Consider the following 27,655-nt stretch of genomic DNA (forward strand, 5'->3'; position numbering starts at 1 on the left):
TTGTTTAGCTGTTAACCCTTGATTTGTTACTGTAAAAAATGGATTCAAATGGAAAATGTGCCAAAGAATTTAAATTCTTAAACTTCATCTCCATTTGCCAATAACTCTTGTGGAACACCTAAAGGGTTAACACAGTTTTTAAAATCAGTTTTGAATACCTTGAGGGGTGTAGTTTCTTAGATGGGTTTTTGGGTAGTTTCTATGATGTAAGCCTCACAAAGTGACTTCAGACCTGAACTGGTCCTTCTAAAATGGGTTTTTGAAAATTTCAGAAAAATTTCAAGATTTGCTTCTAAACTTCGAAGTCTTGTAACATCCCCCAAAAATATAATGGCATTCCCAAAATGATCCAAACACGAAGTAGACATATGGGGAATGTAAAGTAATAACTATTTTTGGAAGTATTACTATGTATTATAGTTTTGGCAAATTTATTTTTATACATAAAATTTTTTTTTTTTTTAGCTCCATTTTACCATTGTCATGAAGTACAATATGTGACGAAAATACTATCTCAGAATGGCCTGGATAAGTAAAAGCGTTTTAAAGTTATTCACGAATAAAGTGACACTGGTCAGATTTGCAAAAAATGGCCTGGTCCTTAAGGTGAAAATGAGCCCGGTCCATAAGGGGTTAAAGAGGTTGTGAAGTTTGATGTTATTGATAACCTATCCTCAGAATAGGCCATCAATATCAGAAGGAAGCCATCTCATCCAAATTCATGCCACTGTGCCCTGCACTCAGCAGTGGAGAGGAGAGCTGATCCCGTCACACTTACCTATGTATTTGGCTCAGCTGCTCCTGCTTCACCAACCTGTGGCTGGCCACTCCTGCTGTGTTCAGCACCTACATGAAAGTGCTGTACAGAGATGTATGACGTGATGCGGGTGGTACCAAACCAGGGGGCAGTGATTACTGCCTTATATATACATCGGCCCCTCCTGTGTTCAGCACATATAGGCCAGCGCGGAAACACACAAATAGACCTCTACATTTGTTTGTCCTGGGTATTTTTGTGTATGTGTATTAAAAATAGCTAGATTTGTTATGAAATAATTATTTTTGTGTGCTCTGTATGAATATTACCACCTTTATATTTATTTTTATTTTTTATGCAAAGGGCACAAAATAATTATTTTCTCTCACATAAATAAAGACAAGGGACAGCTCTCTAGAGATTCCTTTGAATATTAATTTAGTATGTGTATGCCTTTCCTATCTTCTCAATTAGTCTTCACCCAGGTCTCATAAATCATACTGAATAGGCTATAAAGTTAAATTTAATGAAGTACGTGGTGACAAAGTGCCTTGTGTAAATGTTTTCTTTGTTTAACGAGGTGGACAAGAAGAAATAGTTGAATACTTAGTTTCTATGCTAAATAAACATGTGGACATATATGCCTTCCTAATTACTGTATGTTATCGTAAAGTAGTAATTAAGCTAATGTACTGTCATTACAATAACCACTGATCATGTCTGTTTGTAAAAGATAATACAAGGCAAATAAAAATTAAAGACATTTCTGCAGCAGTCAGATAACCACTACAGACAGCCATTAGAGGCTATTCTGCAGTTTTAGAATCATGTGAAGTAATATGTACTATACTAAACAAAAGCATCATTAGGCTAGCTTTACACATGCACATTTCTGTTAAAGCATTACAACCAAATGTCCCAAAATGACCCTGAGGATATGTAAAACTAGCCTTAGGGCTCTTTCACACTTGCGTTGTCCGGATCCGGCGTGTACTCCATTTGCCGGAATTACACGCCGGATCCGGAAAAACGCAAGTGAACTGAAAGCATTTGAAGACGGATCCGTCTTCAAAATGCGTTCAGTGTTACTATGGCACCCAGGACGCTATTAAAGTCCTGGCTGCCATAGTAGAAGTGGGGAGCGGGGGAGCAGTATACTTACCGTCCGTGCGGCTCCCGGGGCGCTCCAGAATGACGTCAGAGCGCCCCATGTGCATGGATGACGTATCCATGCGACATGTCATCCATGAGCGTGGGGCGCCCTGACGTCACTCTGGAGCGCCCGGGGAGCCGCACGGACGGTAACTATACTGCTCCCCCGCTCCCCACTACACTTTATCATGGCTGACAGGACTTTAGCGTCTTGGCAGCCATGGTAACCATTCAGAAAAAGCTAAACGTCGGATCCGGCAATGCGCCGAAACGACGTTTAGCTTAAGGCCGGATCCGGATTAATGCCTTTCAATGGGCATTAATTCCGGATCCGGCCTTGCGGCTAAGTGTTCAGTTCCGGAAAACGTTTTTTGGCCGGAGAAAATACTGCAGCATGCTGCGCTTTTTGCTCCGGCCAAAAATCCTGAAGGCATCCTGATGCATCCTGAACGGATTTCTCTCCATTCAGAATGCATGGGGAAAATCCTGATCAGGATTCTTCCGGCATAGAGCCCCGACGACGGAACTCTATGCCGGAAGAAAAGAACGCAAGTGTGAAAGGGCCCTTAGAAAGTGAAGTACCGCAGTACCACTCCCCATATTTTCAGAAGATAGAAATACAATACTTGATTAAAAAAGAGCAATAATTTTCGCAATCAGGCCCAAACTTAAATATATATATATATATATATACACAGTATATATACTGACCAATGCCAGATAGCTCATTGAATTAATTACAAAACCTTGTACAACAGTACTAATGTTAGATACGTTTTTTAATCATAAGTCAGGTAAGAACATTCAAAGAACCTTACAAAACCAGTATCATGGCCTTCACATCTATTTTTCTTTCTTTCTAAATAAAAATAATGTATTATTTATGATTATGAATATTTTTAATTCAGTTATTGCACTATTGCCATTTAGGGTTGAGCGAACCCGAACTGTAAAGTTCAGGTTAGTACCGAACTTTAGGATATTTTGACCCCGAACCCGAACATTTCAGTAAAAGTTTGGGTTCGAGTTCGGTGTTCGGCAATTTAATGGTCCTTTTTGAAAGGCTGCAGGGCAGCCAATCAATAAGCGTTTAACTTGTGTGCCCTTAGAAGCCATCACAGACATGCCTACTAATGGCATGGCTGTGATTGGCCAGTGCAGTATGTGACTCAGCCTCTATATAAGCTGGAGTCACCTAGTGCCGCACGTCACTCAGCTCTTACTAGTTGTAGGGATAGGATGCTGCTGCTGTGAGGGAGAGAACAGGAAAGAATCTATCTGATGTCAGAACTTGTTGTTAACTCTGTGATCTACAGCGATTTTTTTTTTTTTGCGTGTGGACATTTTTGTACCCTGCCCTGAGCCCAGTGACACAGAAAAATAAGTTTTATCCGTCTGTTAGTTAGGTGTAAAAAAAGCCTTTTTTTGTCATCTTACGTCACAAAAAGTGTAATAGTAAGCGATCAAAAAGTCATATGCACCCCAAAATAGTGCCAATCAAACCATCATCTCATCCCACAAAAAATGAGACCATACCTAAGATAATTGCCCAAAAACTGAAAAAAATATGGCTCTCAGACTATGGAGACACTAAAACATGATTTTTTTTGTTTCAAAAATGAAATCATTGTGTAAAACTTACATAAATACAAAAAATTGTATATATATTAGGTATCGCCGCGTCCGTGACAACCTGCTATATAAAAATACCACATGATCTAACCTGTCAGATGAATGTTGTAAATAACCAAAAAAAAAAAACTGTGCCAAAAAAGCTATTTCTTGTTATCTTGCCTCACAAAAAGTGTAATATAGAGCAACCAAAAATCATATGTACCCTAAACTAGTACCAACAAAACTGGCACCCTATCCCGTAGTTTCTAAAATGGGGTCACTTTTTTGGAGTTTATACTCTAGGGGTGCATCAGGGGGGCTTCAAATGGGACATGGTGTAAAAAAAAACAGTCCAGCAAAATCTGCCTTCCAAAAACCATATGGCATTCCTTTCCTTCTGCGCCCTGCTGTGTGCCCGTACAGCAGTTTACGACCACATATGGGGTGTTTGTGTAAACTACAGAATCAGGGCCATAAATAATGAGTTTTGTTTGGCTGTTAACCCTTGCTTTGTAACTGGAAAAAAAAATATTAAAATGGAAAATCTGCCAAAAAAGTAAAATTTTGAAATTGTGTCTCTATTTTCCATTAAATCTTTTGCAAAACCTAAAGGGTTAACAAAGTTTGTAAAATCAGTTTTGAATACCTTGAGGGGTGTAGTTTCTTAGATGGGGTCACTTTTATGGAGTTTCTACTCTAGGGTTGCATCAGGGGGGCTTCAAATGGGACATGGTGTCAAAAAAAACAGTCCAGCAAAATCTGCCTTCCAAAAACCATACGGCGCACCTTTCCCTCTACGTCCTACTGTGTGCCCGTACAGTAGTTTACGGCACATATGGGGTGTTTCTCCAAACTACAGAATCGGGGCAATAAATTTAGCATTTTGTTTGGCTGTTAACCCTTGCTTTGTTACTGGAAAAAATGGATTAAAATGGAAAATTTGCCCAAAAATCTAAATTCTGAAATTTTATCACCATTTGCCATTAACTCTTGTGGAACACCTAAAAGGTTAACGACGTTTGTGAAATCAGTTTTGAATACCTTGAGGGGTGTAGTTTCTAGAATGGGGTCATTTTTGGGTGGTTTCTATTATGTAAGCCTCACAAAGTGACTTCAGACCTGAACTGGTTCCGAAAAAGTGGGTTTTTGAAAATTTCTGAAAAATTTCAAGATTTGCTTCAAAACTTCTAGGCCTTGTAACATCCCCCAAAAATAAAATATCATTCCCAAATTGATCCAAACATGAAGTATACATATGGGGAATGTAAAGTAATAACTATTTTTGTAGGTATTACTATGTATTATAGAAGTAGAGAAATTGAAACTTGGAAATTTTCTATTTTTTACAAATTTTTGGTAAATTTGGTATTTTTTTATAAATAAAAATGATTTTTTTTTACTTCATTTTACCAGTGTCATGAAGTACAATATGTGACAAAAAAACAATCTCAGAATGGCCTGGATAAGTCAAAGCGTTTTAAAGTTATCAGCACTTAAAGTGACACTGGTCAGATTTGCAAAAAATGGCCAAGTCCTTAAGGTGAAATAGGGCTGAGTCCTTAAGGGGTTAAAGGGGACGCGCAATCCTGGACCTTTTCTCTGCCGTCCGGTTCTCTGGCCCTCCGGTCGGTGAAAGAATTTTTTAAAGCCTTGGGATTCATTTATGATGATTCAGATCGGGTCTCGATGGCGGAATCTAAATTGCGTAATTTATTACAAGGTGAACATACTGCAGAGGCTTACTGCGTTGAGTTTAGGAGATGGGCTACCGAGTCAGAGTGGAATGACCCCGCGTTATGTAGTCAGTTTTGTCAGGGGTTATCTGAGAGATTAAAAGATGCCCTTGCTTTTCATGAGTATCCGGATACATTGGAGAATGCTATGTCTTTGGCAGTACGGTTAGATAGACGTATTAGAGAGAGGTGTAAGGTTCCCTCCGCGCAAGGGATCCCTTCTGTGAGTGGTTTTGTCTTACCTGCTCCCCAGGGTGATATGACATGTAACTCTGGGGTAGGGGATGAACCTATGCAGCTGGGTCAGGTATCTTTCCGTTCTGGTAGTAGGAACTTTAGGAGGTTGCATAAACTATGTTATTACTGTGGAAAAAGTGGTCATTTTATTTTTGCTTGTCCTTTTGTTAAACCGCATGTTGATGAGAAAGAATCACAAAGATGTTTACTTAAAGAAAAAAAAACATCCCTGACTCTTGGTAGTGTGAACGGGATGGTGGAGCAAGCAGGTATGCAAGCTCCCTATAATACTTGTTTTCTCCTTCCAGCTATGGTGGCGCTAGACTCAAGAATTTTTTGTTGTTGAAGTATTCATTGACTGTGGTGCTGGGGTAAACCTTATTTATTTTCTTTTTCTTCAAAATCTGGGTCTAAGTACTTGCATTTTAGAAAGATAGATTCCGGTTTTTGCAATTGATTCTTCCTTTCTTTCTCAAAGGAGTCTCACTCATATTGCTCATGGTATTCTGTTAAGGGTGATTCACATGTTGAGCTCATGTCTTGTTTTGTCATGAAGGACTTGCCCGCTCCTATAGTCTTAGGGTTACCGTGGTTGACAAAACATAACCCAATTATAGATTGGCAAGCAAGACAGATCATTGGTTGGAGTGAATTTTGTTCGGACAATTGTCTTGGCACATCTATCTCTGGTGTGTCTACTACGGCTTTACCTCAGTATCTCTCAGATTTTGTGGATGTCTTTTCGGAGGGTGGGGGTCAGGAAATGCCCCCTCATCATGACTATGATTGTCCAGTTAATCTCATCCCAGGGGCTAAGTTGCCAAAGTCTCGGCTTTACCATCTTTCTCAACCTGAAAGAGAGGTCATGCGAAAGTATATTGCCGAGAGTTTGGCAAAAGGTCATATTAGGCCATCTAAGTCTCTGGTGGCAGTGGGTTTATTCTTTGTAAAGAAAAAGGATGGATCGCTGAGACCTTGTTTAGATTTCCGGGAATTGAACCGTATTACGGTCCGGGATCCGTATCCCCTTCCTTTGATCTCCGATCTTTTTGATCAGATTGTTGGAGCCAAGGTGTTCTCCAAGTCGAATTTAAGAGGGGCCTACAATCTGATCAGAATCAAGGAAGGGGATGAGTGGAAAACGGCCTTCAACATGCACGAGGGTCATTTCGAGAATCTGGTTATGCCTTTTGGGTTAACTAACGCGCCAGCGGTATTTCAGCGATTCGTCAATGACATTTTCCATCATTTTGTGGGGAGGTATGTGGTAGTTTACTTGGATGACATTCTGATTTACTCTCCTGATCTGAAGACCCATCAGGATCAAGTGAGACAGGTTCTGACGATCCTTCGGGAGAATAAATTATATGCCAAATTGGAGAAATGTGTGTTTTCTGTGCAGGAGCTTCCGTTTCAGGGATATCTGCTTTCTGACTCTGGTTTTCGTATGGACCCTGAAAAGGTCCGGGCGGTTCTGGAATGGGACCGACTGGAGAATCAGAAAGCTTTGATGAGGTTTTTGGGGTTTACTAATTATTATAGAAAATTTATCTTAACCTATTCTACCATTGTAAAACCTCTGACCGATATGACTAAGAAGGGCGCCGACGTCTCTGTCTCGTCGGATGAGGCAGTGCAGGCCTTTTCGGCTATTAAGGAATGTTTTGCATCTGCTCCCATTCTGGTGCAGCCCGATGTGTCTCAGCCATTCGTGGTGAAGGTTGATGCATCAGAAGTGGGAGTTGGAGCAGTGCTGTCGCAGGGTTCATCTCCTGGCAAATGGGTTCCGTGTGCTTTTTTTTCCAAGAAGCTCTCGGTCGCAGAGAGGAATTATGATGTAGGAGATAGGGAATTGCTGGCCATCAAATTGGCCTTTGAGGAATGGCGTCACTGGTTGGAGGGGGCGTCTCATCCTGTTACAGTATATACGGATCATAAGAATTTGTCTTACCTGCAATCTGCCAAGCGTCTGAATCCTGGACAGGCCAGATGGTCACTGTTCTTTACCAGGTTCAATTTTGTGGTTACTTTTCGCCCGGGGGTTAAAAACGTCAAGGCAGATGCGTTGTCTCGCAGTTTTCCTGGGGGATGTGATTCAGAGGATCCTGCTCCGATTTTGGCTGATGGGGTGGTGGTCTCCGCTCTGTACCCCGAATTGGAGATGGAGGTGTTGGGAGCCCAGGAGGGGGCTCCTGGTTCTTGTCCCCCAGGGAGGTTGTTTTTTCCTGATGGACTGCGATACAAGGTATTCAAGGAACATCACGATACTGTCCTTGCTGGACATCCTGGTGGTAAGTCCACCTTTGATCTTGTGTCCCGGAGGTCCTGGTGGCCCAGGTTACGTAAGAGTGTTGAGGATTACGTAGCAGCTTGTGAAACCTGTGCACGGTCAAAGGTTACTCATACTCGACCTGCTGGTTCACTTCTTCCTTTGTCTATTCCGTCTCGTCCTTGGACACACTTGTCTATGGACTTTCTTACAGATCTGCCGAGTTCCTCCGGGAAAACAGTAATTTTGGAGTTGTTGACCGTTTTAGTAAAATGGCTCACTTTGTATCGTTCGCCAGTCTGCCCAATGGCAAGACTCTTGCTTAGATTTTTGTTGATAATATCGTGAAATTGCATGGCATTCCCTTGGATGTGGTTTCTGATAGGGGCACGCAGTTTGTCTCCAGGTTTTGGAGGGCATTCTGCTCTCGGCTTGGCATTCAACTTTCGTTCTCTTCGGCTTTTCATCCGCAGTCGAATGGGCAGACAGAGCGTACTAATCAAAACCTGGAGACCTACTTCAGGTGCTTTGTGGCTGAGAATCAGGAGGACTGGTACTCATTCTCGTCCCTAGCAGAGTTTGCTTTGAATAACCGTAGGCAGGAGTCCACGGGTAAGTCGCCATTTTTTGGCGCATACGGTTTTTATCCTCAGTTTGGTACCTTTTCTGGGACTAGTTCCTCTGGGATGCCAGAGGAAGAGATATTTTCTTCTGCCTTGTCTTCTATCGGGCGGAGGATCCAAGTGAATTTGGAGAAGATGGGTGAGAGGTATAAGCGAATGGCTGACAAGAGACGTATGACTGGTCTGGACCTGTGTGTGGGTGATCTGGTGTGGTTATCTACTAAAAATATTAAACTGAGAGTACCATCTTGGAAACTCGGTCCAAGATTTATTGGACCTTACAAAATATCTGCGGTGGTCAATCCAGTAGCGTTTTGTCTGGATCTTCCGCAGACTTGGAGGATCCATGATGTGTTCCACAAGTCTTTACTGAAGAAATATGTGAAACCGGTGGAACCATCGCCATTGCCTCCTCCCCCTGTTCTGGTTGATGGAAATTTAGAGTTCCAGATCTCCAGGGTTCTCGACTCAAGAGTTCTTTGGGGTTCCCTTCAGTACCTGGTACACTGGAGGAGATACGGCCCTGAGGAGAGGATGTGGGTTCCGGCTGTGGATGTTAGTGCCAGCCGACTGGTGAGGGCTTTTCACAGATCCCACCCGGATAAAGTTGGGCCGGGTGTCCGGAGGTCACCGTAGAAGGGGGGGTACTGTCATGCCCTGCTCAGGCTATGTGCGGAAGTCTGCCAGGTTAGCATCACGTGTGTAGCCTTTTGTTTTTGTTTTGGAGTTGAGCTATATCCGCCTCCCTTCAGGTGCACTGGGTGGGGTCGTTGGTTTGAGTTTAAATTACGCCCACTCCCAGTGTCCTGTGCAGGTTATAGCTTCTGTCTGGCTCAGAGGAAGGAAGGAAGGAAGGAAGGAAGGAAGGATTTGCTGTTCCTGCTCAGTAAAAGATAAGTTGGTTTTTGTTTTCTTGTGGTTGTCTGTCTAGGCTGTTAGAGAGACGCCTGCCCCCTCCAGGTCCTGAGGGAGCAGGCTGCCTCTTTCCCCCTTTCACCATCTTAGTGATTTTAGGGAATCTTCAGCCTAGGCACGAGGACACGTTATTCTCACCTTCAGGGTCTGAACGTGGGCATAGAAGTCTAGGGAGAGCTGGTTGGGATTTGTCAGGAGGTGACCTTTATCCCCAGCTTCTTGCCTAGACACTTGTTTGTTTATTTTCTGTGTATCTTGTATCCTGTCCGTCGTGACACCCAGGGGGTGACATATTGAAAAAAAAATCTGTAAAGTACCCCTGTGCTGCATATGTGAGTGTAATCAATTCAGTAAATCCCTCTGTTAGATTCTGGAGGGAGAAATTAATATTATTTTGCTAAAAAGTACATTTGCGCCCTGCACTGCATTTGTGATAGTGAAAGAAAATCAGATAAATCCATCTGCTTAATTGTGGGTGATAAAATCATATATATTTTTTCCATAAAGTACCTTTGTGGCCTGCACTGCAAATCTGATAGTGAAATATAATCTTTGAATACAACTGGGACATTGTGGGTAAAAAAAACACTTTTTTTCCCTCCATAAAGTACCTTTGCGGCCTGCACTGCAAATCTGATTGTGAAATAAAATCTGTAAATCCATCTGTTTCACTGTGGGTGAAAAAATCTTATTTTTTCCATAAAGTACCTTTGCGATCTGCACTGCATTTCTGACAATCCAATTAAACCGTTAAATACTGCTGTTATATTTTTGTTTGAAAAAAACACCCTTTTTGTGCTAGATAGTACATTTGCGGCCTGCGCTGCATTTCTGACAGTCCAATACAACCATTAAATACTGCTGTTATATTTTTGTTTGAAAAAAACACCCTTTTTGTGCTATATAGTACATTTGCGGCCTTCGATGCATTTCTGACAGTCAAAAAATTTTTTTAAATACTGCTGTTACATTGTCGTTTGAAAAAAACTCACTTCTTGTGCTAGATAGTACATTTGCGGCCTGCGCTGCATTTCTGACAGTCCAATAAAACTGTTAAATACTGCTGTTACATTGTCGTTTGAAAAAAGCACACTTTTTGGCCATAAAGTACCTTTGCGGCCTGCACTGCAAATGTGATTGTGAAATAAAATCAGTAAATCCATCTGTTTTACTGTGGGTGAAAAAAATAACCTTTTTTTTGGCCATAAAGTACCTTTGCGGCCTGCACTGCAAATGTGATTGTGAAATAAAATCAGTAAATCCATCTGTTTTACTGTGGGTGAAAAAAATAACCTTTTTTTGGCCATAAAGTACCTTTGCGGCCTGCGCTGCATATCTGACAGCCAGGCAAATAAATACAGTAAATCCATCTGTAGGATTGTGGGGTGACATTTCCACATTTATCAGGCCAGTCATTCACAAGTGGCTTGGAGGGTTGGCTCCCGCAGCAACATAGGCCAGGTACACAATTGTCCAGCCAGGGAACATGTGCAATACATAATTTTTACACCCCGAACACAGAAAGATAATTTATCTGTCTGTTCATTCTGTGGCTGACCTTCCTACAGCAATTTTTTGGTGGGCGCAATGCAACATCTAAAATAAATATTAATAAATTAATACTTAATCCTTCTGTTAGTTAGGTGGGCGACAAACCAATTTTTGTGTGAAGTACACCAGCAACTGCATATGTGCCAGGGACAATAATATAGTTAATCCGTCTGTGAGTTCAGGGGTTGACATATTTGCATTGGTGGGTGTTTTATACCCCTGTTCTACATACCAGACAGGGAAATAATAAAAAATAATAATTCTGTTACATTGTTGGGTGACATTAAACCTTTTTTTTTTGCTGTTTTAATACCCTGCTCTACATAGCAGACAGGGAAATAATTTTAAAAAATGTGTCTGTTCCATTGGTGGATGACATTAACCCATTTTTGCTGTTTAAAAACACCTGCTCTGCATAGGTGACAGGGACTTAAATTTCTAAAATTTGTCTGTTCCATTGGTGGATGACATTAGCCCATTTTTGCCATTGAAAAACCTTTGCTCTGCATTGCTGACAGGGAACTAAATTTTGTAAAAACGTCTGTTACTTCAGTGGGTGACCGCAAAAAATGAGGAGAGCGTCAAATAAGTGACGTGGCCCTGGTCGTGGTGCTGCTGGTGTTGGTGGAGCTCCTGTTGCAGGGAGAGGACGTGGTCGATCTTTGCCAGCTACACGCCCAAAGGAAACACCTTCCTCAGGTGCGCGTAGGCGACAGAGCCTTCAGCGTTTAGTAGGCCCGAATGCGGCTCTACGAATGGTGAGGCCAGAACAAGTACAGGCAATAGTAGATTGGGTGGCTGACAGTGCCTCCAGTTCCTTCACACTGTTTCCCACCCAGTCCCCTGCTGAAAGATCAGAGTTGGCAACTGTAGCCCATGGCCATCAGTCTTTCACCTCACCCCCTTCAAAATCAGCCAAGCAGTCTGAGCCCCAAGTCATGCAGCAGTCTCTTCTGGTTTTTGATGACTCTGCTAGCAGGGTTTCCCAGGGCCATCCACATAGCCCTGCCCCAGAAGTGGAAGAGATTGAGTGCACCGATGGCTAACCACTTATTCAGGATGAGTACATGGGAGGACCACCGCAGCATGTCTTGGATGATGACGAAACACAGGTGCCAACTGCTGTGGCTTTCTGCAGTGTGCAGACCGACAAGGAGGGCAGGGGTGAGGGCTGGGTGGAAGATGAAGTGGAGGACGATGAGGTCCTCGACCCCATATGGAATCAAGGTCATGCGAGTGACCTGTGTAGTTCGGAGGAAGAGGCGGTGGTCGCACAGAGCCACCAGCACAGCTAAAGAGGGAGCAGGGTGCAAAAGAGGAGCGGCCGTCCCCTAGAGAGTACGCCTGCTACAGCCCACTGCACCAAGGGACCGAGCACACCAAAACCAGCTCCAAGGAGTTCCCTGGTGTGGCAGTTCTTCAGACAATGTGCTAACGACAAGACACGAGTGGTTTGCACGCTGTGCAATCAGAGCCTGAAGCAAGGCACGTTCTAAACCTGAGCACAACCTGCATGACCAGGCATCTAGGTGCAAAGCACGAGCTGCAGTAGAGTATGTCACGAACATACCTGTACACAGACGGATACCGCATGTGACAAGTGGTGGTTAACTTCCGGTTAACCCTTTATAGATACAATTCGGTATACTGCCACACGTGTTTTAACGGCACACAAACCGACTACCGGTCACTCACCCTCACACAGAGGAATGAACCAGCTCCCGCTTGCTGATCGATCGCAATCGTTCAGCCAAGCAACAATCAAAATGACCTTTCTCACACAAAATGGTTATGTTACTCTCTTCAGAGACAGGATTTGTTAATTCATTTGCTTAGAAAATGGAAGACTTAGCAAATAAGATTTTTCAATCTTTTAATAAAAGGTGAAAGGAAAAACAGTGCATACATTTACAGAAAAATGATTATTCTATATAATAGTAATAATTCAAGGTAATAGTAATTCACAACATTTAAAATAAAAGGGATAATGGATGAAAAGTATACTTAAGTTCCTCTGTTTCAGTCTTTAAAGCCGCTGTGCAATCCGATTGGTATAATATCAGTGGACCTTGAGCACTGACAATCAGAATGCGATACAAATCCAGGTGTTAAGGCAAGGCAGGGTTGCCATACAATGACCTGACAGCATCTTATACCAGTTCTAAAACAGCACCTGCAGTTCTGCCGACCAATGGTACGAACGTGTGTGCAAGGTCGATGAGGTGTCAGCAAGGTTTATGACCCAGCTAAGGTCAGCCCAGAATGTCCTTATTCTGGCTGAGCCCACAGTTCTCTGGAACCACTAAATATGACATTCATGTATTAATGAGCCTTATGATTTTACAAGTCTAACAAAGCCAAACTTGACTCTGCTGGGGCTTGTGATTCTCCAGGACAGCTTAAAGCTGGCTTTTTAGCCTTCCAAGGGCACAAGAACATACTGTTTGATATCTCTGTGACCGCACTGGTCCACGGAGGTTGAATCCGGCCTTAGCCAGTGCAGAATGTGCCTACGACCAGAGATATTAAAAAATGACTATGTTTGAGTCCCTCAAAGGTTCAATAGGTCACTTTCCCATCTCTAGTTTTGAAACTTATCTGTTTGAGGGACAAAACCCACACCGCACAGGAGCTGTGGATGGGAATGGAATAACAGACTAATGAGTGGTTGGTGCCAGTGAGCCTCAAGCCCGGCCTGGTGGTGTGCGATAATGGGCGAAATCTCATAGCAGCTCTGGGCCTAGCCGGTTTGAGGCACATCCCTTGCCTGGCGCATGTGCTGAATTTAATTTAATAACTTGTCCCACATTTCCACCCGATCACATATCAGCCATTGACCTCCCTTGGATGTGGTATCCTTTTCTTAGGCTCCCTCTCTGGCATGGAACCCTGATTCTCCGTTACCCATGATCACCATGGTAGGAGCATAAAAGAGCATCAAATGTTGATAGGGAACATATCCAATTAGATTGTGGCCGTCACTGGGACGTGTGATCAGGCAGAAGTTATCTAGAGTCAACAAAGCGGCAGCAGGGCCTCTCCTGTATAACGTGTCCTAATCCAAAATACCACAGTGACATTCCCTGTAATTTTTTATTACTCATTCCAATAACAGGGCATCTTAAGATTCGGGAGAGGGTAATTGACGTGCGCCCCCTCCTTTCATTCGATTCTTCCGCTTTAATAACTTGTCCCACATTTCATCCATTGATCTCCCTTGGATGTGGTATCCCTTTCTCAGGCTCCCTCTCTATCATGGAATACTGATTCCCTGTTACCCGTGATCACCATGGTAGGCGCATAAAAGAACATTGAAAGTTGATAGGGAAGATATCCAATTGGATCGTGGACGCCTACACGTACTGAATGATGGGTCTGCCCCCTTCAACTTCTGGCCCTCCAAATTGGGCACATGGCCTGAGCTTGCTCTTTACACCATGGAGGTGCTGGCCTTCCCTGCAGCCAGTGTATTGTCTGAGCGTTTGTTTAGCACGGCAGGAGGGGGTTATCACAGACAAGGTCAGCCGCCTTTCCACAGCCAATGTGGACAAGCTCACAATCATTAAAATGAACCAGGCAGGGATCCCACAGGACTTGTCCGTACCTTGTGCAGAATAGACATGTATACCGGCCTCACCCAGCCATTGTTGTACTCCGCTGAAAGAGCTAGTTGCAGTCCTGCCAGTAAACCCCTGAGATTGCTGAGCAGTTAAAAGAGGGAGTGTTAATTTTAGAATTTGACTGGGCTTAAATGCTTTCTTGTTATTGCCATACGATTATGTAGCTTGTAGTGCAAACATTGCAGAAGAAATTTGATTTAAGTGCACCCCTTAACTGGAGTGGTATGTAAGGAATTGTTATGTAAAAGATTGCATCTCAGAAGGAACTATGGAGGTAACTTCTTGAAATTTGCTTTGTGTCCGATTCAGCAAATTATTAAAAAAGTCAGTTTTGTGCACAAATCAATTCGATATATAACACTCTCTAGTCTCCTAAGACTCCAATTTTTTTATGAAAATATTTTATGTCCTTTTCCCCCTCCCTAAACTCTTGAACAGAATGACAGCAATAGCAAATAATGCCAGAGTGACACTGACATATATAGCTGTGGGTAAAAACTGAATTGACTGTTACCCAGGGGTGGACTGGCCCATAGGGCCACTTGAGCCCTCCTCACTGCTGCTGGCTGGGTACATACTACTGGGGGCACTATAAGAGTCCTTATTAAAAGCCAGGCAGCATTCTAAAGGTAGGGCTGGTTTGGTGCTATGGCCCACATCTTATCTACTAAGTCCCCTGCCCCATATCTTAATTGGAGACAACTGGAGGATAGGAGGACTGAACGTGGCAGCTACTGATGGCAACCATAGAGGGACAAGCTTCTGGGGAGCTATTTTTTGCTGCATTGTGGTATTTGGTTCTTTGGGATGGTATGGCATTACCGACCCTGCCAACTTGTATTGGCCACATCTACTTGTGTTGCCCTGCCTTATGTAACCCACTTACAACATTGGGGCCACTTTTAGTTTTTTTCCTGGGCCACTTTAAGTTCCCAGTGTGTTTGGTGTTAACAAACATCATGTTTACAAATTTTAAAACATGTGTTATGCTTTTTCATATTAGAAAGCTTCCAACAATTGTCACCTAACGGGGGCAGATGGTGTGTAAACACACATGGTATTATAGGGAAAAAACATGGCTTGTTATCCAGCGTGTCCGCTGGATAGAATGTCAGTGTCTGGCCCCTGAAGCCATTGTTCTGTAGGTCATGTCTGGCCCCTGTGGCCCTCCTTCTGGAGGTTATTTATGGACCTGGCTCTCAATATTATGTCTGGCCCCTTTGGCCCTGGTTCTGGCGGTCATGTCTGGCCCCGGGAGAGTGTTTGGATATCTAAGTTGTATGGACCTCAATGAGGGAGGCTGTGTGGCGCTAAAGTGTATAGGGAATCGTGAACTCTAAATATGGCCCTGGAGATGAGCCTGATTTTGCAGCTGATTCTCATTCACTTGAGATACAAATAGCTACCACAAAGCCTTCTCACCCAGGCAACAGTACCATACCATGCTCTGGGCAAGAATCTCGAAAGAGCTGTCTACAGGTGAGTGTCTCCTCCATTTGAGATTCTGGTTTGGCCAAAATGCCTAGACATGTTTCAAGGATCATTAATGGATTGGAAGGAGACCTAATTTGTATATCTTAAATAGACAATAATAATAAAAAAAGAAACACTGTCCATAAAATGGCTCTGTACAAGAAATGGATGATTAGTCTAACATACTGTAGATACTCTATCATGCCAGTGTATGCATACCATAATGTCATAAAAGGATACATTGCCCAGTGGAGTTTTTAATATCTTCTCCAGGAGATGCGGTAGTGTTCAGCTTCTCAGAAAAAGGGAACTGACTCATTAACTGTGTCAAAAAATCTTCTCTTCGTTCATATTCTTTTCCTCGATAAATGAACACTTTGTTCTGCAAATATAAATATTTATGACATCATAAAATATTTTTAGGGTCATTAACTATCATAAATATGCCTATATTAGGAGTATTTATGGTGCAGATTGTGATGCTAAGGTTAATTGCGCCGCAATCTGCAACTTTTTCCTGTTCATGCCAGATCTAAAAAAAAGTGGATGGGGAAGGGAAGGTGCTGGGAGGCCCGTCTCATTCCTCATTTACTACTCCTGTTTTAGGTGTAGAAAATAGTGTACATTTAAGCCAGCAAGGAAGCTGGCTTACATTTAGAGCAGCGGTGGATGCACCGAAGTTATGTAATGGCCAACGCCTCTACATAACTTCATAGGATCCTCACCAGTTAAAGGGCTTATTAAGACCGGCATCTAAAATGCCAGTCTTAACAAACAAGCCCATTTATTTTTTTAGTAACAATACTGATGTAAGAAAGAAGTGAGGACATACTATAACCCCTTCAGGCAGTTTTCACCCTGAAGGGATTGTGCTACCATTAGGGTGGAGGGGTTTAACAAACCCACCCTCCTGGGTAGATCTGCGAAGGAAAGAATACTCACCTGCTGGTTCCCTGCTCCTTCGCTTCCCAGCCTTGGCTGATCCGCAAAGCTCTCTGGATGTAAACTTTCTGTTTGATGCCACTGCCGACAATTGCTGGCTGAATCTGTGACCTGGTCCTTTTGCATCATGACAAATGTTCACTTGCTGCAAGGGAAGCAGGTCAGTTTACATCGAAGGAGCTCAGCGGAGCAGCCAAAGCCAGGAAGCGAAGGAGTGGGGAGTCTGTGTTAGGAAGCAGGTAAGTATATTTCCCTTCGCAGGTCTGCTCAGGAATAGGGGTTTGTCCAACCCCCCAAATATGCACAACCCCCTTAAGGACCAAGCCTAATTTTGCAAATACGAAGTGGCAAGTTTCTAAATATTAATTTCTTTGCCTTTAAGACAGATGGTTATAACTCACAAAATAGTTAGTATTTTCTAGTTTATTTTGCAATTATTATATTTTTTTTTAAGGTATTAGAAGGCTTAGCATTTTAGAAGCAATTTTTAACATTTTCCAGGAAAACTTCCAAAACCAACTTTATTAAAGGACCAATTCTGTTCCGAAGTCACTTTGAGGAACTTACATAGTAGAAGCCACCCATAAATAACTGAACTGTAGAAACTACACCTCTAAATTATTCAAACTGAAATTAGAAACTTTGTTCCAGAAGATTTAATGCAAAATGAGTGAAGAGGGTTTACCTGGTGTGAGCTCCTGCTTTATTCTTTCTGTCTCAAACCATCCTGCCTTAAAACGAGCCCATCTAAGCAGAGAACTGCCTCAGATATACACTACTGGTTACGAGGATTCGATCTATATCAAATTTGGCTCCTCTTCCCCTGATTCAGGTTATGTAACCTTTGTCCCCCAATCTGTGGCAGAAATACACCTAAGTCTACTTTAACACTCGCATTTTGGCTTTACGTTTGTGAGAGCCGTTCAGGGCTCTCAAAAGCGGTCCAAAACGGATGAGTTTGCATTCTAATGCATTCTGAATGGAAAAGGATCCGCTCAGAAAGCATTAGTTTTCATCAGTTCAGTCTCCATTCCGCTTTGGAGACGGACACCAAAATGCTGCTTGCAACTGAGCCAAACGGATCCGTCCTGGCACACAATGTAAGTCAATGGGGATGGATCCGTTTTCACTGACACAAGCTGGCACAATAGAAAACGGATCTGTCCTCCATTGACTTTCAATGGTGTTCAAAATGGATCCGTCTTGGCCATGTTAAAGATAATACAAACGGATTTGTTCTAAATGGATGCAGACGGTTGTATTATCTGAACGGATCCGTCCATGACTGATCTGCACAAAACGCGAGTGTGAAAGTAGCCTAACATAGGCGTATTTCTGGATAATAAATTCCCCCCCCCCCCCCCGTCTTTCTATTTCTGATATAATTCACAGTCACCTGCACACAAACCTAGCCCAGGAACCTACCACTTGCCTCCAGAGTATGCCCAGGTTTGCTGCAGTGTGGCTCTGTGCAGCATAAGCCCCTCTTAAGAAGCAACTTAAATCAGGCCTTAAAGGGGTATTCCCATCTCACCACGTTCATCTCCTGCTGTCAAGCGCACCCACCACTGTACCAGCACAGTGGTGGCCATAACTAATTGAAACAGAAGATAAACATAGAAGGGGAAGTTGGAGGAATACCTGGCAAATGATTCAGAAAAAAAGAAAGGTAATTGCAAAGTTTATAATTTAGGGACTAGCTTAACTGATTATCAAGATGGGAATACCTCTTTAAGCCGGTACCTCAATTTGGAAACTAAGGAATTTAAGTCTAATAATCCTCAGGGGGGTGGAGTCCATATGGGTTCAATCATGTCTCATCTGTTGCCTTTGGGGTGCCTTATTGAGCATCCATCATAACTGGATGATGAAGATTAGGAAGAAGAGGACAGGGAGAATGGGGGATATTGGGGGATGCTGGCCGTATGCATATCACAGGCTATGAGGGTGTATGCCTCCTCAGGTGAATACCGTCTTTCCATGATTAGGCCATATATATTTTTATAGTGTATACTGTGTAAATGTGTATGATTGAACACATATAAATTGTGTTTTAATTTTATTTATTCACAGGGGTTTATATGTAGTTCTTTTACATGGAAAGGGGCCTTAATAAATTTGAAATAAAATTTAGGAGAAACAAAAAAAGAAGAAAAAATTTCGATAATTTTATGAAAAAACTGAAAACAGTCATCTTTCCTATAAAAACAAAGCTGACAAAAACTGAGCACAAATACAATTGATCAGTTTGTGGTCCAACAAGTCAAATTTTGCGTATAGTAGCAGTACTCTTGCTTGCCTGGCCAAGAAACCCAGCCACCACCTTGGCCAAACTCCAGAAAAATAAAATTTAGGCGGATGTGCCACATTTACCATAACTAACTGGTATGGCAGCAAATGAATCGCCAGCTACTTGGCCAGGTGGAAGTTCTGCTTGCTAAGCAATGGTCTGCAATAGTTTTCTCATGGCCGCATATTCTATATAGAATATATTATATATATATATTTGTGGTCGTGGTTATGATGGCGAGAAGGAACTGACCCCATCTACGGCCCCCTTAACTCTAAAGCGGATAGAATTATGCCGTAACCGCGGCGATGTAGGGACGCCTGAATAGAGGGCAAAACAGCAAACTGAAAGGCAGGATTTTCTTTATTACAACACAAATTACAGAACCAGATTCTGAAAAGCAAGCGACATTTCGATCTTAGGATGAGGAATATACCTGCTAAAAATGATGACCGCCAGCGACCTAACTTTTGGATGACGTGCGCCGGCACCTGATTTTTTGAAGCTGCGGATGCAGCCCCGATGCGTAATGAATGACCCGGCACCGAAGTTGGATCCACACCTAAGCTGGCCAACAGAGGGTGTATATGGGACACAAACTGGTGGGTTGTGAGAGGCGATTGGCCGAAAGGCAATAACGGACTACTCGGCCCAAGGCCATCTAATGCTGCCAGTAACTGATGGAGTACACGGACGGGGCACCAACGGTGTACTGTGGGGAAGAATGATACCTGAGCCGGAGGACCCACCTGTGACGTTTTCGACACTGGCAATAGTAAAGAGAAACCTTCAACACTCAGAATCAGTTGGCTAATTTATACGAACTTACTGCTGTTGGAGGAGCTTGTGAACTCACCAGGTCTCAAAAACCGATAAAAGGCCAAATAAATAGCAGCTTTGAGCACAAGGCTAAAGAGGAAACCATAAGGATCCTTATCTAAGGCGTCAGAGAGATCCCGGAAAACCTGACCTGAAATGGCTTGTCTACGGACCCGTCCTCTCACGCTAAATTTACCCAGACCCCTCAAAGCGGCCTTAACAGCGTGGATAGAGAAAAAGGAGCCCCACTCCGGATGGCTCACAGCCAGGAAGTGCTGAACCCTTGCTAGGTAGGACCTAACCGTATTATGGGATAACTTCAACTCAGAGTGACAAAACCCTATGAAGGCAAGGACATATTCTACAAAGCTGGACTACCCCTGAGGGAACAGCTCCTGGAACCTACAATATGCGTTCCACCCTGTGTGGTAAGCTCTGGCCGTATTAGGTGAGAGAGATTTAGCAAGCAACGTGTGAGCAGTAGCTAGGTGTTCAGTTAGACCAGGACTAGTGACTCGTGCGGAGGAATCATGGCACCTGTGATGTCCGCTTCTGGCATGATCTGTAAGAAAAGGGAGGTATTAGCTCCTGACAAGGCATCCGCTGCCATGTTTTGTGTACCAGGCAAATGTGCACAACTGAAATGGAAATTATGTATCAATGAAAGTTGTACTAGACACCTCAGGAGACTCATGATATGTAAGGATTTAGACAAACCGCTGGTTAAAATATCGATAACAGCTGCGTTATCTGTTACAAACAAAACTGAGCAATTAGACCAATTGCTACCCCAAACACAGGCGGCCGCGACAATGGGATACAACTCAAATAGTGCTGAGGTCTGCAAGAAACCCGGGATTTGTCTGACTTCGACTGGCCACTCGCCTGCCAACCAATGGGTGCCAAAAATGGCTGCAAACCCTGAACTTGCAGCTGCATCAGAAAAAATTACAGAATTACTACATATTGCAGGAATGAAAAGGGAAATTCCATTCCACTGGTGGAGAAAGTGATCCCACATGTGAAGATCCGCTAGAGCCAGACTGTCTAAGTGCACCGGGCTGTCCTGACAAGGTGCTGAGGGGAGGAGTGTTAACAGACGAGAAATGAATGACCTGCCTTGTGGAATTATACGCATGGCAAAGTTCAGCATGCCCAACAGTGATTGTAATTCGGCCTTCGTGGTCACGGTGGTAACCGTGAACCTGTGTATCACTTCCCTGATCCTGACCAGTTTATCTGTGGGTAACTTCGCTAGCATGTTCTGCGAGTCTAAAACAATGCCCAGGAAGGTGATGACAGTGGACGGACCCTCAACCTTCTTAGGGGACACTGGGATGTCTAACCGAGAGAAACAATCCAGAAGCTTCTTGAGACCTACTGGGGCAACTCCTGGCCTCTCTATCAGCAAGAAGTCGTCTAAATAATGGATGACATGCTCACACTGTGCCTTGTTCTCTAACACCCAGTGGAGGGCCTGTGCCAACTGATCGAAAAGCCACGGGCTGCTTTTAGAGCCAAACGTGAGCTTCGAAGAGAAGTAGTACTGGTCTCTCCACTTAATGCCATGCCACTGCCAGAGGGCCGACATGATCGGGAGAAGCTTAAAGGCATTGGATATATCCGCCTTAGATAAAGCTGCTCCAGGACCTAAGTGCATGATGATAGCTATGGCTTGGTCAATGGAGGAATACTTCATGCTAACCTCCTCCGATGGGATGAGGGAGTTGAGACTAGCAACGTGGGACCCATGCGGGGCTGACAAATCAATGATGAGTCTTTCTTTCTTGCAGAATTTGCCTGTGACTACCCCAACCAGGCTGACTCGCCACTTCTGAAAAGGGGGGGGTTTTAAAGGGACCGATGAGGAAACCTTTGTCCAACTCAGCTTTAATCAACACGTCTACTGCGCTGGGCTTCCTACCAGCTGAAATCAGATTTTTACACTCGTGAGTAGATTCTGGCAATAAAACCAACCCGGTGTGAAAACCTACGGAAAAACCTGATGACAAAAACTCCACAAAATTGGGATCGGGATGCCCTAGCAGATACCACCGAAGGCAATCAATATTGATGACACTCATATAGGCTTTGATTGATTTTAATGTACAGGAAACCTTAGGATGTGCCCTAAAACAGTTAGTACAGATGTGCAACAAACAACATTGGCTGAAATTACATACAGCAAAATTATAGTTGTTGCAAATCTGAGCCTTACCCAGGTATACAACAGGTCGACCTAACTTATCAACTGACCCTGAAGGCCTGAGGGCGTCCGGTCCAGACAGTGAACTAGAGAGGCTAGTCTGAAAACTGGCAGCGGCCTTGTGACACCACTCTGTGGAGTGGAAAATGGATTGACACAACGTACAGGATGGTGCTTTAAGACCAGCGAAGTGTCTACAAAACAGCTTGGTATCTAGACTTGCCCAGTTTGTTACAAACTGAAACTGCGAGAGAGCCGCGGCGGCCTTGGCAGAAAAAGAACAGTGGTAATCAAAAAATGAATTACCACCATACTTATAGCCCAACTCCGTGACTCTAAACAGATATAAGTCAAGCTCCTCCCTTCTGTCAGGTCTGACAGAACAAACAACATCTCTGTACAGGCTGAAGGCCATGACAAACTCAGGGATTGTCAATTTGCGGTTCAGTCTCTGATCGCGACCCCTCAATACAACAGATACCTCACCACAGGCAATAACCTTATTGTCAGAAATATCCCTGGTGGCAATTAACAGAGAAGCAAGATTAACGTCCCCACCCTCAAGAATGTCCTTTCTGATATTCGTCGGGACAAAATGGGCGGGAGCGAGTACCGACACAGACATCGTTGCACGAAAGGGATCTGCTGCTGACGTCGAAGCCACAGGTACGTCTGGAGGTGAAACCGGGACGACAGAGCTGCGAGATTCTATAGCTTCCAACCTAGCCTGGAAACTATTAACGGTTGACGTGAGATTATTTAACATGACGTGCAATTGATCAAGAGACATCTGTATTGTAGCCACAGGAACCTGGTCTTGACGTGGGCCCACTGAGCCTGTTAGCAGTCGGTACAATTCGGCCTTTCTGGTGGTAGCCGGGAAAGGGATACCCCTCCTGGAAAGCTCTGACGTTAGTCTAGAGATAGTCCAAGAGCGCAAGGACGGTATACTGCCCCCTTCCGACATGCCGGTGACATTTTCATCCACGGAAGCTTCAACAATGTCTGAAGCGCGTGACATCATAACCGAACTGGATTAGCCTTGAAGACTGACAGCTGCATTAGGAAGAAAATAGCACACCCTGACCTGAAAGAAAAACTCTGGCGATACTGGAGAAAAGGGAAGCACGGACCTAGAAATGAACGTCAAATCATAAAACACCAGTGTATAAGCGTAAAAACGTAACAACAACCGTAATAACAAACGTAGTAATGCGGAAACCAAAAGTAACTAAACTGAGCGGAACAAACGCTGCGCTGCGTGTACGACTAAGCCTAGTACAAAGAATCATACAGCGTAGAACCATGCTGTGTAGCAGTACTATAATATAGAACCAAACTGAGAATAAAACCTGATTAACCTACACAAACACCCTCAGCCTCTCTCCCCTTTTTTTTTTTTTTTAGAAAATATGACACAATGGCTGCAACTTAAAGAGAAGCCTGCTGACAAACTACAAATAGGGTGCTTAACATAATTGCCTAAACCACATATGTACCCCCCCCCCCTTATATACACTGCTCAAAAAAATATAGGGAACACAAAAATAACACATCCTAGATCTGAGTTAATTAAATATTCTTCTGAAATACTTTGTTCTTTACATAGTTGAATGTGCTTGACAACTAAATCACACAAAAATTTAAAAATGGAAATCAAATTTTTCAACCCATGGAGGTCTGGATTTGGAGTCACACTCAAAATTAAAGTGGAAAAACACACTACAGGCTGATCCAACTTTGATGTAATGTCCTTAAAACAAGTCAAAATGAGGCTCAGTAGTGTGTGTGGCCTCCACGTGCCTGTATGACCTCCCTACAACGCCTGTGCATGCTCCTGATGAGGTGGCGGACGGTCTCCTGAGGGATCTCCTCCCAGACCTGGACTAAAGCATCTGCCAACTCCTGGACAGTCTGTGGTGCAACGTGACGTTGGTGGATAGAGCGAGACATGATGTCCCAGATGTGCTCAATTGGATTCAGGTCTGTGGAACGGGCGGGCCAGTCCATAGCATCAATGCCTTTATCTTGCAGGAACTGCTGACACACTCCAGCCACATGAGGTCTAGCATTGTCTTGCATTAGGAGGAACCCAGGGCCAACCTCACCAGCATATGGTCTCACAAGGGGTCTGAGGATCTCATCTCGGTACCTAATGGCAGTCAGGCTACCTCTGGCGAGCACATGGAGGGCTGTGTGGCCCTCCAAAGAAATGCCACCCCACACCATTACTGACCCAATGCCAAACAGGTCATGCTAGAGGATGTTGCAGGCAGCAGAACGTTCTCCACGGCGTCTCCAGACTCTGTCACGTCTGTCACATGTGCTTAAAGTGAACCTGCTTTCATCTGGGAAGAGCACAGGGCGCCAGTGGCGAATTTGCCAATCTTGGTGTTCTCTGGCAAATGCCAAACGTCCTGCACGGTGTTGGGCTGTAAGCACAACCCCCACCTGTGGACGGGCCCTCATATGACGCTCATGGAGTCTGTTTCTGACCATTTGAGCAGACACATGCACATTTGTGGTCTGCTGGAGGTCATTTTGCAGGGCTCTGGCAGTGCTCCTCCTGTTCCTCCTTGCACAAAGGCGGAGGTAGCGGTCCTGCTGCTGGGTTGTTGCCCTCCTACGGCCTCCTGCACGTCTCCTGATGTACTGGCCTGTCTCCTGGTAGCGCCTCCATGCTCTGGACACTACGCTGACAGACACAGCAAACCTTCTTGCCACAGCTCGCATTGATGTGCCATCCTGGATAAGCTGCACTACCTGAGCCACTTGTGTGGGTTGTAGACTCCGTCTCATGCTACCACTAGAGTGAAAGCACCGCCAGCATTCAAAAGTGACCAAAACATCAGCCAGGAAGCATAGGAACTGAGAAGTGTCTGTGGTCACCACCTGCAGAACCACTCCTTTATTGGGGGTGTCTTGCTAATTGCCTATAATTTCCACCTGTTGTCTATCCCATTTGCACAACAGCATGTGAAATTGATTGTCACTCAGTGTTGCTTCCTAAGTGGACAGTTTGATTTCACAGAAGTGTGATTGACTTGGAGTTACATTGTGTTATTTAAGTGTTCCCTTTATTTTTTTGAGCAGTGTACTAAATATTTTATTTTAATCTTCACCAGCAATCAGGGATCTGACCTGTGCACTGAGCTGGAGCAGGCAGACCTGACTAATAGACCACCGAGACTGCTCCAGTTCTGCCTCTCTACCTTCCTATCTAACTGCACGGCGGCCCGTGCAAGACTTTACCGCTGCGCCGGAGTTGGGAACACGCTGTCCCCTGTAACCCTACGATGAATGGCCGCGTGGGGAGCCGCATGTTGGTCCCTTGCCGATCGTTCCGGTGCGGTGGTGCTCCCCCTCACCTTGGGGAGCCGAAACACCGCCGGCCGGACTACATGGACATGGCTGCTGGAGAAGGCAGCATACTCACCTTTGACCGCAGACTCGTGAGCCAGGAATGCCGCCGTCACCTGCCTGCACGTGTGGTAGGTGGAAACGAGACGAGACGTTCATTGAGGGAGGGGCGTATGCCGATTATAAAGGCAGCTACACCCCTCCCACAAATGTTGATGTCTGGAGGGGTGTGGGTTGGGACATGTGGGGTTGGGGGGTGGTGGCCGATGGATCTGACTCTACTAGTAGTCTTTACCCTGCTGCTCATATATTTTGTGATCACATGATGGCATCCCATGGACGTAATACACTAGTATGGAATGTCAGGGCAACCTGCTTTAATGTAAACAGGGGAGGACTGGGAACTTAAAGTGGCTCTGAAAAATATACTAAAAATGTTTTGTAGTCAGGTCCAAATTGATGGAAGGCAGGGACAGCAATACCATATTGTGGCACATTATACCATGCCAACAGAGCCAAATACCACAGCCCATCAGAAAATACAGCCCCAAAAACTTCCACTGGCCTGCTGTGAAGAGGGCCCAGGCAGTTTTATGGGCATCGGTCCACCGCAAAATTTCCCTGTAAGGACTATAGCTAATCCCCTAAACATAACATAGTGTTTTCATTTACACAAATGTACAGTATTCTTCAGATTTGGTGTGCTTTCTTGAAACTCATTTACTCCCACAGCAATCCCTTTCTTTCCGTCATAGATGGGTGGAATGGAAGCACCACTTTCACCACACTTGTCATTCTAGAGGAGTTTCTCTCTTGATTAAAAGATTACTTAGTCTCAGTGTAGTTCCAGTTGAGTCAGATTGGGAGGTGCACTACATCTTTCTGGCAGCTACTATTAACCCGTAGAGGACCCGCGCTGCGTACATGAATGGCGCAGATGTCCGTGACTTAAGGACCAGCGCAGTACATGTAGGCCGCTGTGATCAGGCGGGTGCAGGAGATGCGCCCGCCTGATCCGCGGCAGAGGTCCGTCAGTCACTGATAGCAGGACACCTGCTGCATGCACCAGCAATGGTGAAATCACCGATGCCGGCGCATTAACCCTTGATGTGACCACGGCACATGCGATGTCCTTGCTGTTATCGGAGCTGTCATCGGGTCTCCGTGCTGCTGTGACGTGGACCCGATGGCATGGAAGGCAGCTCGATGTCTTCCTCAGGCATCGTGGCTGCCTTCCGGGAGATCCTGTGAGATCCAGCCCCCTGGATGTCACAGGCAAGCAGGCTGTAAGCGTAATACAGTGGTATTACACTTCCAGCCAATGCATCACAATACAGAAGTATTGTGATGCATTGTAAAGGGGATCAGACCCCAAAAGTTGAAGTCCCAGAGTGGGACAAAAAATTAAGTGTAAAAAAAAAGTAAAAAAATAAAGTTTTTTCCAAAAAATGAAAAGTTTCAAGTAAAAAAATAATTAAAGCGTCCTTTTCCCAAAATATTTTTATTTTTTTTTATAATAGGGAAAAAATGAAAAGTAGACAAATTAGGTATCGCTGTGTCCCTATTGACCGGCTCTATAAAAATATCACATGAACTAACACCGTAAAAAAAAAATAATAATAACGGTGCAAAAAAACTATTTTTTTGTCACGTTACATCACAAAAAGTGTAATAGCAAGCGATCAAAAAGTCATATGCACCCCAAAATAGTGCTAATCAAACCATCATCTCATCCCGCAAAAATGATAACCTACCTAAGACAATCGCCCAAAAACTGAAATAACTATGGCTCTTAGAATATGGAGACACTAAAACATTATTAGATTTTTTTTTTAAATGATAACATTGTGTAAAACTTACATAAATAAAAAAAAAGTAGACATATTAGGTATCGCACGTCCGTAAGAACTTGCTCTAGAAAAATATCACATGACCTAACCCCTCAGGTGAACATCGTAAAAAAAAAAATTGTGTCAAAAAAGCCAATTTTGGTCACCTTAATTCACAAAAAGTGCAATAGCAATTGATCAAAAAGTCATATACACCCTAAAATAGTACCAATCAAACCGTCATCTCACCCCGAAAAAATTGGCA

The 27,655-nt window shown here is 43.9% G+C and overlaps 1 protein-coding gene across 2 annotated transcripts in view; it reads right to left on the reverse strand.

Annotated features, from left to right (window-relative positions):
* DOCK2 (dedicator of cytokinesis 2) overlaps window positions 1-27,655 on the reverse strand; it is a 1,232,183-nt gene that overhangs the window by 227,301 nt on the left and 977,227 nt on the right. For both annotated transcript variants that reach the window (XM_040442815.1, XM_040442808.1), the window contains exon 41: window positions 16,185-16,326. In XM_040442815.1, coding sequence (XP_040298749.1) covers window positions 16,185-16,326 — 142 coding nt within the window. The remainder of the gene's footprint in view (window positions 1-16,184; window positions 16,327-27,655) is intronic.

Source organism: Bufo bufo, chromosome 1, assembly GCF_905171765.1.
Source record: "Bufo bufo chromosome 1, aBufBuf1.1, whole genome shotgun sequence".
NCBI classification, from domain to species: domain Eukaryota; kingdom Metazoa; phylum Chordata; class Amphibia; order Anura; family Bufonidae; genus Bufo; species Bufo bufo.